Source organism: Melozone crissalis, unplaced genomic scaffold (assembly GCF_028551555.1).
Source record: "Melozone crissalis strain CALT ecotype California unplaced genomic scaffold, PUWL_Pcris_2 ptg000523l_1, whole genome shotgun sequence".
Lineage (NCBI taxonomy): Eukaryota > Metazoa > Chordata > Aves > Passeriformes > Passerellidae > Melozone > Melozone crissalis.
The window spans coordinates 90,863-103,160 of record NW_026536224.1 but is presented as its reverse complement, the minus strand read 5'-3'; the positions used below and the strand labels follow the sequence as shown (position 1 = coordinate 103,160).

Here is a 12,298-nt window from a genome sequence, read left to right as displayed (position 1 = left end):
TCCCCAGGTGTCACTTGTGGTGCAGGTAGAAGGTGGTGGTGACATCGGGGATGTCCCCAGTCCTGGATGTCCTGCGGTGTAGAAGGCAGTGGTGGCACCAGGGATGTCCCCAATCCCAGATGTCCCCACCGTGGATGTCCCACAGCGGATGTGCCCAGGTGTCACTTGCGGCGCAGGTAGAAGGCGGTGGCAGTGATGAATGTCCCACCGTGGATGTCCCCAATCCCGGATGTCCCCAGGTGTCACTTGCGGCGCAGGTAGAAGGCGGTGGTGGCACCATGCATGTCCCCAGTGCCAGGGATGTCCCCAGGTGTCACTTGCGGCGCAGGTAGAAGGCAGTGGTGGCACTGTGGGTGTCCCCAATCCCGGATGTCCCCAGGTGTCACTTGCGGCGCAGGTAGAAGGCCGTGGCGCCCGGGGCCAGGCCCAGCGGCTCCTCCGGGGCCGTGCTGAGGAAGAGCCCGGGGAAGGCGGCGGCCTCGAAGGTGTGCGTGGAGCCCCCGAAGGTCTTGTAGAAGGTGAAGGGCAGGGCCCTGTCCTTGTCCCCCGAGAACAGGTCCAGCAGCCCCACGTCCTGCCGGGCAGGGGACACAAAACGGTGGCACCGAATGGTGACAGCAGCGGCACGGTGGCGTCACCTCGGGGAACGACCATCTGCAGGTGGCACCACCTCGAGGAACCCACACACACCCCATGTCCAGGTGACCCCATCCCCAGGTGGCACCACCTCGAGGAACATCCATCTGCAGGTGGCACCATCTCCAGGTGATCTCAACTCAAGGTGACCTCAACTCCAGGTGAGCCCATGTCCTGGTGACCCCATCTCTAAGTGTCCCCATCTCCAGGTGACCCCTACTCCAGGTGGCCCCACCTCAAGGAACCCACACTGATCCCATCTCCAGGTGACCTCATCCCCAGGTGACACCACCTCAAGGAACATCCATCTGCAGGTGGCACCATCTCCAGATGATCTCAACTCAAGGTAACCCCATGTCCAGGTGTCCCCATGTCCAGGTGACACCACCTCAAGGAACCCACACTGACCCAATTTCCAGGTGATCTCACCTCCAGGTTACCCCACCTCAAGGAACCCACACTGATCTCATCTCCAGGTAACCCCACCTCAAGGAACACACCCTGATCCCATCTCCTGGTCACCCCATGTCCAGCCAAGTCCCCTCCAAGTGACCCCATCTGCAGGTGTCCCCATGCCCAGGTGACCCCACCTCAAGGAACCCCCATCTCCAGATGACAACAACATCAGGACCACACCCCCAGGTGACCACACCCCCAGGTGATGCCATCATCACCCCGCCCTGGGGAATCCCCACTTCCTGGTGACCCCGCCTCCAGGTTGGCATCGCTTTGGGGTGATGCCACTCCCGGGTGCCCCACCTTGGGCTGACCTAGCCCTGGGTGCCCACCACACCTTGGGATGGCCCTTCCCAGGATGTCCATCTTGGGTTCTCCACCTTGGTTTGACCCACCTTGGGCTGACCCATCTCTGGGTGCCCTCACCTCACCTTGGCTCACCCACCTTGAGCTGAGCCATCTTTGGGTCCCCACCAGCCCAGGGTGTCCCCACTTTGAGCTGACCCACCTTGAGTTGATCCAGCTCCAGCTGACCTACCCTGATTGCCCCACCTTGGACTGACCCACCTTGGACTGACCCACCTTGATTGCCCCACCTGGACTGGCCCAAATTGAGCTGACCCACCTTGGGTTGATCCACCTCAGGCTGACCCACCTTGGTTGACCCAACTTTGGGTCCCAACCACCTCTGGATGTTCCCACCTTGGATTGACCCACCTAAGACTGACCACCTTGGATTGTCCACCTTGACTGACCCACCTTGAGTTGACCTACCTAAGATTGACCATCTTGGATTGACCCACCTTGGATTGACCCACCTTGAGTTGATCCACCTTGGATTGACCCACCTTGAGTTGACCCACCTAAGACTGACCACCTTGGATTGTCCACCTTGACTGACCCACCTTGATTGACCATCTTGGATTGACCCACCTTGAGTTGACCCACCTAAGACTGACCACCTTGGGTTGACCCAACTTGTGTCGACCAACCTTGGGTTGCCCAACTTGCCTTGACCCATCTCGAGCTGTCCCACCTTGGCCTGTGCCACCTTTGTGTCCCCACAGCCCCACATTGAGTCACCCCCCGTCACCCCCAGCCTCTGTGCCACCCCCGTGTCCCCTGTGCCACCCCCGTGTCCCCCCGTGTCACCTCCAGGCTCAGCCGGGGCTCGGGGCCGGTGCCACAGCACAGGGCGCGGGTGCCACCGCGGATGCCCACGATGAGGGGACTGCGCCGGCGCTCCAGGTGCCGGTTGGGGACAACGCTGATGGGCTCTGTGGGACACGGGGTGTCACCGCTGTGTCCCCAGGGTGTCACCCATGGATTGTCACCCTTGTCACCCCCAGGGTGTCACCCATGGAGTGTCACCCTTGTCACCCCAGAGGGACAGTGATGGAGCGTCGCCCATGGAGTGTCACCCTTGTCACCCCCAGGGTGTCACCCACAGATTGTCACCCCTGTCACCCCAGAGTGTCACCCATGGACTGTCACCCCTGTCCCCCCAGGTGTCACCCATAGATTGTCACCCCTGTTTCCCCCCCAGGTGACACTCATGGATTGTCACCCATTGGCAGTGTTCACCCATGCAGTGTCACCCCTGTCCCCCCAGGTGTCACCCGTGGATTTTCACTTAGGGATTGTCACCCCCAGGGTGTCACCCATGGATTGTCACCCATGGATTGTCACCCATTGGAAGTGTCACCCATGCAGTGTCATCCTGTCCCCCCAGGTGTCACCCATGGATTGTCACCCCCCGGGTGTTACCCCTGAAGTGTCACCGCTGTCCCCAGGTGTCACCCACCTTCCAGCGCGGCGTTGGCCCCCTGCAGGCTGGTGGCCACCAGAGGGTCACTCATGGATTGTCACCCATTGGCAGTGTCACCCATGCAGTGTCACCCACAGATTGTCACCCCCCGGGTGTCACCCACGAATTGTCACCCCGCGGGTGTCACCCACCTTCCAGGGCGGCGTTGGCCCCCTGCAGGCTGGTGGCCACCAGGTGTCCGTGGCGCAGGCACAGCCCCTGCTGCTCCGTGTCCCGCAGCACGTAGTGGTACGGCCGGGGCTCGGGCCGTGACGCCGGTGTCACCTCCCCGATGGGCACCGTCACCTCTGGGGACACGGCGACAGACAGGTGGGACACGGGGACAGCGGGATGGACAGGTAAGGACATGGGACACAGGGACGGACAGGTGGGACACAGGGATGGATGGGTAAGGACGTGGGACATGGGGACACGGGGACAGACAGGTGGGACACGGGGACAGCGGGATGGACAGGTAAGGACATGGGACACGGGGACGGACAGGTGGGACACAGGGATGTGGGGACAGCAGGATGGACAGGTGAGACACAGGGGTGGACGAGTAAGGACATGGGACATGGGGACAGACAGGTGGGACACAAGGACAGACAGGTGGGACATGGGGATGAACGGGTAAGGACATGGGACACAGGGATGGACAAGTGGAGATGTGGGACATGGGGACATGGGGACAGAGAGGGACATGGGGATGGACAGGTGGGACATGGGGACACGGGGATGGACATGGGGACGTGGGACACGGGGACACGAGGACAGACAGGTGGGATATGGGGGCATGGGGTCACAGGGACACCAGGACAGGTGGGACATGGGGACGGACGGGTAAGGACATGGGACACGGGGACGGACAAGTGGGGATGTGGGACGTGGGGACAGACAGGGACATTGGGACATCGCAGGGACATGGGATAGACAGGTGGACACATGGGGACATGGGGACACGGGGACGGGCAGGTGGGACATGGGAACACGGGGGGGGGCACCACAAGGACATGGGGGCATGGGGATGTGGGGACATGGGGACACAGGGGCGTGGGACATGGGGACAAGGGACCCAGGACATGGGGACATCACAGGGCAATGGGGATGTGGGGACACGGAGGGGACACCCAGAGGGTGTGGCACATGAGGACATCACAGGGACATGGAGACATGGGGACGAGGACAGGGACACAAGGACAGGGACATGGGGACACCTGCACCCACCTTTCCCCAGGAAGTCGTCGAACAAGGCCACCATGTCGGGGTCGGTGACGCCCTCGGCCGTGTCCCCGCTGTCCGCCATGACCCCCCGAGGGTGTCCCCGGGGTGTCCTTCTGTGGGGACAGAGGGGTCAGGGCAGGTGACACCGGGGAGGTGACACTGCCGGGGCGCGAGGCAGGGGACAGCGCTGTCCCTGCCTTGTCCCCACGATGTCCCTATGCCATCCCCACACTGTCCCCACAATGTCCCCGCTCACCTGAGGGCAGCTCTGGATGCGCGTGACATGGCTGGGCCTGCGGAGATGGTGGCACAGGTGGCACAGGTGGCACAGGTGGCACAGGTGGCACAGGTGCCAGCAGGATTGTCCCCGAGCGTGTCCCCGTCCCCGGAGCAGCACCTGTGGATGTGTCACCTCCCGGGATCCTGTCCCGTGTCCTCTGGGCCGTGTCCCCGCAGGTGACAGTGGCTTTATCGAGCCGGGCAGGGCGGGGACAGTGCCCGCCCCGGTAATTGGCAGGGGAGGTGACAGTGACAATGACACCGAGCGATGGTGAAATGCCACCTGCTGCCAGCGTCCCCAGTGCTGCTCACGGCCACCACGGCGGGGATGTCCCCTGTGCCATCCCCTGTGCCATGGTGTCATCACATTGCCCACATTGTCACCATGACTGCTGTCCCCAAGGAGCTGTGAGCACTGTCCCCAAACTCCCACGTGTCCCCAGTGTCCCATCCCTGTGGTCCCTTGTCCCCAAGGCCCTGTGTGCCCTGTCCCCAAGGTCCCACATCTCCTGTCCCCTAGGTCTTGTGTGCCTTGTCCCCATGATCCCACGTATCCTGTCCCCTTGCTGACCTGTCCCCAAAATGCCACCTTCCCTGTCCCTATTGTCCCCCATTCCCTAGCCCCATGATCCCATGTGCCCTGTCCCCTTGGTGACCTGTCCCCAAAATGCCACCTCCCTTGTCCCCACGGTGTCCCTGTGTCCTGTCCCCAAAATCCCGTGTCCCTTCTCCCTGTTGTCCCCCATTCCCTGTCCCCACATCCCCGTGTGCCCTGTCCCCGTGGTGACCTGTCCCCAAAATGCCACATCCCCTGTCCCTGTTGTCCCCCATTCCCTGTCCCCAAAGTCCCACCTTCCCTGTCCATACTGTCCCCCGCTCGCTGTCCCCACACCCCGTGTGCCCCCTGTCCCCGCGCCGTCCCCCCTGTCCCCCGTGTCGTGGTGTCCCCGCGGGATCCGGGAAGGGGCCGCGCCACCCCCGCCCGTTGGGGACGTCCCGTTCTGTCCCCATCGCTCGGGTGGCGCAAGAGCGGCCACTCCGCGGCGGTGACACATCCAGCGGGGCCACCAGCCCCGCCCTGCCACCCGTGTGCCACCACCCGTGTGCCACCACCCGTGTGCCACCACCCGTGTGCCACCCACACTCGGGCACCGCTGGCATCGGCATCTCTTTATTCGCGCACCGGAGCTCGGGGAGGATGGCGCTGTCCCCAAGGCGATGTCGCTGTCCCCAGGGGGATGGCACCGCCCCGAGGGAGTGGCACCACACCGGGGGACGGATGTCGCTGTCCCCAAGGGGACAGCACGCCCCGGAGCAAGGGGGGGTGGCACGGTCCAGGATGGATGTCACCGTCCTGGGGAAGATGTCACCGAGGAGCCAGGATGTCACCCTCGCTGGGTGAGGATGCCACTCTCTCTAAGGGGTGAGGATGTCACCATCCTCAGGGGGGATGTCACCTCCCCAGGGGGATGTCACCACTCTGGAGGTGATGCCACCCTCCCGAGGAAGATGTCACCATGCTGAGGGGAATGCCACCTTCCCCAGAGGGATGTCACCACCCTGGGGGAGATGCCACCCTCCCCAGGAAGATGTCACCGTTCTAGGGGTGATGCCACCGTCTCCAGGGGGATGCCACCGTCCTGGGGGAGATGCCACCGTCTCCAGGGGGATGTCACCGTTTTAGGGGTGATGCCACCCTCCCCAGGAAGATGTCACCGTCCTGGGGGTGATGCCACCCTCCCCAGGAAGATGTCACCGTTCTAGGGGTGATGCCACCCTCCCCAGGAAGATGTCACCGTTTTAGGGGTGATGCCACCCTCCCCAGGAAGATGCCACCACCCCGGGTCTCCGCTGTCCCCGCGCGGGGCCCGGGCGCGCTCAGCAGAGCTGGAAGTAGAAGTCGAGCAGGTTGGAGGTGACATCGCGGTGGCGACAGAGCGCCAGGGGCTGGTGGCCGCGCGGGGACGTGCACAGGAACCAGCCGGGGTGCGCGGCCGACTCGAAGCGCCACAGCCCGTCCCGGTAGGAGCGGAAGAAGGTGAAGGCGGCCGCGCTGTCACCGGCGCGGGGCAGCTCCCGGATGTCCACGTCCTGCGGTGACAGCGCCGTGTCACCCGCGGGGACAGCGCCCGGGCACCGCGGGCACCGTGTGCCAGGGGTGTGGTGCGGTGTGGGCACTGCCTGTAATGTCCCCATCCCACAATGTCCCGTCCCCGTGTCCCCATCCCCGCGGTCCCGGTGTCCCCACCCAGCGGTGTCCCATCCCTGTAGCCCCCTTGTCCCCAGGTGTCCCCTCCCCATGGCGTCCCATCCCTAAAACTTTGGTGTCCCCATCCTCATCACCACCCCCACGGTGTCCCCATCTCTTTAGGTGTCCCCAACCCCTTGATGTCACCACTCTCTTGGCATCCCCATCCCCGTGATGTCCTCATCCCTTCCATGTCACCATGCCTCTGGTGTCCCCATTCCCACCGTGTCCCCATCCCCATTCTTGTGATGTCCCCGTCCCCTTGGCATGCCCGTCCCTGTCCCCACGTTGTCCCCGCCCTATCCCCGTTAAACCCCCGCTGTCCCCTCGCTGTCCCTGCTGTCCCCTGTGCTGTCCCCGGTGCCCCCCACTATCCCCACCCTGTTCCCGTCGCTATCCCCGCTGTCCCCTCGCTATTACCACTCTCCCCCGCACTGTCCCCTTGCTGTCACCCCGCTGTCCCTCCCTGTCCCCTCGCTGTCCCCTCACTATCCCCGCTATATCCCCGCTGTCCCCCCGCTGTCCCCGCTGTCCCCCCGCTGTCCCCTCCCTGTCCCCCCGCTGTCGCACCTGCAGCCGCAGCCGGGGCTCTCCGGCGGGGCCGCGCTCGGTGCGGAGGCAGCGGGAGCCGCTCCGGATCCCGAGGATCACCGGCAGCCGCGCGGGCTCCAGGGCTCGGTTGGGCACCCAGAACACTTTCTCTGCGGGTGGGTGGGCGGGTGGGTGACACGGGGACCCTCAGCGCGTGTCCCCGCGCGCGTCCCCACCCCAGCGCGTCCCCGTGTCACCTTCCAGCGCGGCGTTGGCGCCCTGCAGGTGCCCGGCCACCAGCTGGTCATCGCGCAGGTACAGCGAGCGCTGGTTCACGTCCCACAGCCTGGCGGGCAAAGCGGGGACAGCGGTGCCACCGCTCGGTGCCACCCCGGTCCCGTCCCGTGCCAGCCCCGCTGTCCCCGCCGCCCCCGGGCCGTCCCTTACCGGTACTGGAACACCTTGGTCTGCAGCGCGGGCGCGTGGCAGAGGGCGAAGCCTTCGGCCTCTGCGCGGAGGAAGAGGAGGGCGAGGCTGAGGGCGGCCACGTGGAGCCCTCCGAGCCCCCTGCCCGCGCCCCCCGAGCCTCGGGGACCCCTCCCGGTGGCACCGGCCGTGCCGGGCGCTCCGCGTCCCCTCCGGGCCGTGCGCGGGGTCCCCGGGCAGCGCTCACCCATGGGACCCCCGGTTCTGCTGGGACCCCGGCTCCGGTGCGACCGCGGCTCCGGTGAGACCCCCGGTTCTTGTAGGACCCCCGGTTCCTGTAGGACCCCCTGTTACGCTGGGACCCCCGGCTCCGGTGCGACCCCGGCTCCTCTGGGACCCCCGGCTCCTGTGACGCCCCTGCCTCCGCTGTGACACCCCCGGCTCCGGTGCTACCCCCGGTTCCAGTGGGACCCCCGGCTCCGGGCGCTGCGGGCGGCGGAGAGGAAGGGAGGAAGGAAGGAAGAAAGTTGCCGGTGTTGCCACACTGCTGAGAAGGGCGCGCCCCGCCCCCGCCATTGCTCAGCATCTCCACGGGGTGACAAACGAGGGGACACATGGCGAGGGGGGAGATGACAACGCGACACGCGTGGGGACACGGCGACCCCCGCGATGGCTGTGATGGGGCTCGAACTCGCGGTCTTAGAAGTGAGAGAGCGGCGCCCTCCCCGCTGCGCCACCGCGGCGGCGGAGGCGCATGCGCCCTGCGGGAGCGGCGGGGAGCGCACGGGCGGCGTGGGGAGCGCTGAGTGGCCGTGGGATTTGCGCATGCGCAGAGCGAGGCGCGAAGCCGCGACGCTCTCGCTGGGCGCTGAGGGCGATACTGCGCTTGCGCTGAGGGTGCGGCGCATGCGAGGTGAGCGGGGTGATGCACTGGCGCATGCGCAGAGCGCCCCCGGCGGGCGGGCGGGAGGAATCATGGCGGCTCTGTGGGATGCGATGAGGGCGGCGATGGCCGCGGTGCTGCTGCTGGGCTGGGGCGCGCACGGGCTCTACTTCCACATCGGAGAGACCGAGAAGCGCTGCTTCATCGAGGAGATCCCCGACGAGACCATGGTCATCGGTGCGGGCGGCGGCGGGGAGCACCGGGAATGGCGGGGGCGTGAGGGGGGAACAGGAGAGACCACCGGGAATGGCGGGGGGGAACGGGAGAGACCACCGAGAATGGCGGGGGGGAACGGGAGAGACCACCGGGAATGGCGGGGGGGAGGAGCGGGAGGAACCACTGAGGGCTCGGGGTGGGTCAGAGCCCCCCGGGCACGGGGGTCGGCTCCGAGCCCTGTGCCCGCTCCGTGCCAGGCAATTACCGGACGCAGCTGTGGGACAAACAGTCCGAGTCCTTCCTGCCCTCCACCCCCGGGCTGGGCATGCACGTGGAGGTCAAGGACCCCGACGGAAAGGTGAGGGGGGCTTGGGCACCTCGTGGGCACGGGGAGGGGTCCCTGGGCATTCCCTGGGCATGGGGAAGGGCTCCTGGGAGGGGTTTGGGCACCCCCCTGGGCAGAGGGAGGGGTCCCTGGGTGGGATTTGGGCAATCCCCGGGCTGTGCCCCAGTGCCCAGGGCAGTGACAGTGTCCCCATGGGATGCCAGTGGCACTGACACTGTCGCCATGGGATGCCAGTGGCCGTGCCCATGACCCTGACGCTGTCCCCGTTGGCACAGGTGGTGATGTCGCGGCAGTACGGCTCCGAGGGGCGCTTCACGTTCACGTCGCACACGCCGGGCGAGCACCAGATCTGCCTGCACTCCAACTCCACCCGCATGGCGCTGTTCGCTGGGGGCAAGCTGGTAATGATGCCCTGTGCCAGCCTGGCACAGCCCTGTGCCCATAGCCCCTGAGCCCCGTGCCCACAGCCCCTGCCCACGCTGCACTCCAGTTCCACCCGCATGGCGCTGTTCGCCGGGGGCAAGCTGGTAATGATGCCCTGGCACAGCCCTGGGGGAGCCCCATGCCCTTCTCGTGGCTGTGCCAGCGCTGGTGACAGCCCTGTGCCCTACCCATGGCTGTGCCATTGATAGTGCCATTGCTGGTGCCATGGTTGGAGCCATGATTGGTGCCATGGATGGATTCATGGTTGACACCATGGTTGAAGCCATGGTTGATGCCATTACTGGTGCCATGGTTGGAGCCACGGTTGCAGCCATGGTTGGTGGCCTTGGTTGGTGCCATGCTTGGACCATGGTTGATGCCATTACTGGAGTCATGCTTGGTGCCATGGTTGGAGCCATGATTGCTGCCATGTTTGGTGCCGTTACCGATGGCATGTTTGCCATGTTTGGGAGCCGTGGTTGGAGCCATGGTTGGTGCCATGATTGGTGCCTTGGTTGGTGGCATTACTGGTGCCATTAGATGGTTAGAGCCATGTTTGACACCGTGGTTGGATCCATTGTTGGAGCCGTGGTTGGTTTCGTCCCATTATCAATGCCATGTCTGGGAGCCGTGGTCGGTGCCATGATTGATGCCATGGTTGAATCCATGGCTGGAGCCATGATTGGTGCCATGTTTGGTGCCATTACCGATGCCGTGTTTGGCATGTTTGGGAGCCATGGTTGGAGCCATGGTTGGTGCCATTACATGGTTGGATCCATGGCTGGAGCCATGATTGGTGCCATGTTTGGTGCCATTACCGATGCCATGTTTGGGAGCCGTGGTTGGTGCCATGGTTGACACCATGGTTGGTGCCATTACTGGAGTCATGGTTGTTGCTATGGTTGGAGCCATGGTTGATTTGAGCCATGATTAATGCCATGGTTGGTGCCCCCCGGTGCCAGCCCGTGCCCTGTCCCGCAGCGGGTGCACCCGGACATCCAGGTGGGCGAGCACACCAACAACTACTCATGGTTGGTGCCATCATTGGTGCCATGGTTGGACCACGTTTGGTGCCATGGTTGGACCATGTTTGGTGCCATGGCTGAAGCCATGATTGGTGCCATATTGGTGGCATTACTGGCGCCGTGGTTGGTGCCATGTTTGGAGCTGTGGTTGGTGCCCCTGGTGCCAGCCGCGGTGCCAGCCCGTGCCCTGTCCCGCAGCGGGTGCACCTGGACATCCAGGTGGGCGAGCACACCAACAACTACTCATGGTTGGTGCCATCATTGGTGCCATGGTTGGACCATATTTGGTGCCATGGCTGAAGCCATGATTGGTGCCATATTGGTGCCATTACTGGCGCCATAGTTGGGGCTATGTTTGGTGCCATGGTTGGTGCCAGGCATGGTGCCAGCCCGTGCCCTGTCCCGCAGCGGGTGCACCTGGACATCCAGGTGGGCGAGCACACCAACAACTACCCCGAGATCGCTGCCAAGGACAAGCTGACGGAGCTGCAGCTCCGCGCGCGCCAGCTGCTCGACCAGGTGGAGCAGATCCAGAAGGAGCAGAACTACCAGAGGGTAGGTGGGCACCTTTCGGGGTCAAACCGCGGGCTTCGGGGGCACCAGGGGGGGTTGGGTGGGTTTATGGGCTTTTGGGTTGAATTCATGGAGTTTTGGGGTCAGTCTGAGGGGTTTTGGGGTGAATCCATGGGGTTTGACGTGAATCCATGGGGATTTGGAGTCAATCCACGGGGATTTGGGGTCAATCTGTGGGGTTTGAGGTCAATCTGTGGGGTTTTGAGATGAATTTTTGGGGTTTTGGTGTGAATCCGTGGGGTTTTAGGGTGAATTTGTGGGGTTTGGGGGTTTTACCCTCAGTACTGTGAGGAGAGGTTCTGCATGACCAGCAAGAGCACCAACCGGCCAATCTGTGGGGTTCTGGGGTGGATTTTTGGGGTTTTGGGGTGAACCTGCAGCTTTGGGGTGAAATTATGGGATTTTGGTGTGGATTCATGGGGTTTTGGTGTGGATTTGTGGGATTTTGGGGTGAATCTTTGGGATTTTCCCCTCAGTACCGGGAGGAGCGGTTCCGCATGACGAGCGAGAGCACCAACCAGCCACAGCCAATCTGTGGGGTTTTGGGGAGGATTTTGGGGTGAACCTGCAGCTGTGGGGTGGATTTATGGGGTTTTGGTGTGGATTTATGGGGTTTTGGTGTGGATTTGTGGGATTTTGGGGTGAATCTTTGGGATTTTCCCCTCAGTACCGGGAGGAGCGGTTCCGCATGACGAGCGAGAGCACCAACCAGCGCGTGCTCTGGTGGTCCATCGCCCAGACCGTCATCCTCATCCTCACCGGCCTCTGGCAGATGCGGCACCTCAAGAGCTTCTTCGAGGCCAAGAAACTCGTCTAGCCCCCCAAAACCCCCTCGGGGGGCACCCCAAAACCCACCCACAACCAGGGGGCACCCCAAAACCCACCCCTACCCCAAAAAACACCCCAAAACCCACCCACACCCTAGGCAGGGATCCTGGATCCCTTCTGGGACCCCAAACCCATCCCACCCACCCTGGGGTGCTCCCTGCGGATTTTGGGGTGCCTTGCCTGCCATGGAGGGAGCAGAGAAAGGCGCCACCCCCCAAGGTGTTTTTTTGGGGGGGGGGGAAATAAAGGTTTTTTTGTTCCACCAAGAGTTGTCGGTGCGTTTTGGGGTGGGAAGGGGGTCGTGGCGCTGCAGGCATTCAGCTGCTGCTCAAACCCGGCCGTTTTCACCCCAAAAATCGGTCCCGGGGCGGATTTTGGGGTGTCGGATGCTCTCGGT

General features: G+C 64.0%; 3 protein-coding genes across 3 annotated transcripts; 1 reads left to right on the top strand and 2 right to left on the bottom strand.

Moving 5' to 3' along the window:
* Positions 1 to 382: 382 nt before the first annotated feature.
* Positions 383 to 4,205, bottom strand: LOC128950247 (interleukin-36 receptor antagonist protein-like). The gene is made up of 4 exons (XM_054295129.1): positions 4,127 to 4,205; positions 3,052 to 3,207; positions 2,245 to 2,369; positions 383 to 574 (listed from the first exon to the last, which is right to left on the bottom strand). Exons 1-4 carry the CDS (start codon positions 4,203 to 4,205, stop codon positions 383 to 385), a joined length of 552 nt encoding a protein of 183 aa, XP_054151104.1.
* Positions 4,206 to 6,201: 1,996 nt separating this feature from the next.
* Positions 6,202 to 7,858, bottom strand: LOC128950246 (interleukin-36 receptor antagonist protein-like). Its single transcript, XM_054295128.1, has 4 exons — positions 7,629 to 7,858; positions 7,439 to 7,527; positions 7,221 to 7,351; positions 6,202 to 6,493 (listed from the first exon to the last, which is right to left on the bottom strand). Exons 1-4 carry the CDS (start codon positions 7,856 to 7,858, stop codon positions 6,281 to 6,283), a joined length of 663 nt encoding a protein of 220 aa, XP_054151103.1. The 3' UTR covers positions 6,202 to 6,280.
* A 687-nt stretch (positions 7,859 to 8,545) lies between these two features.
* Positions 8,546 to 11,936, top strand: TMED4 (transmembrane p24 trafficking protein 4). Its single transcript, XM_054295123.1, has 5 exons — positions 8,546 to 8,727; positions 8,964 to 9,064; positions 9,328 to 9,453; positions 10,909 to 11,055; positions 11,741 to 11,936. Exons 1-5 carry the CDS (start codon positions 8,583 to 8,585, stop codon positions 11,888 to 11,890), a joined length of 669 nt encoding a protein of 222 aa, XP_054151098.1. The 5' UTR covers positions 8,546 to 8,582; the 3' UTR covers positions 11,891 to 11,936.
* Positions 11,937 to 12,298: the final 362 nt, after the last annotated feature.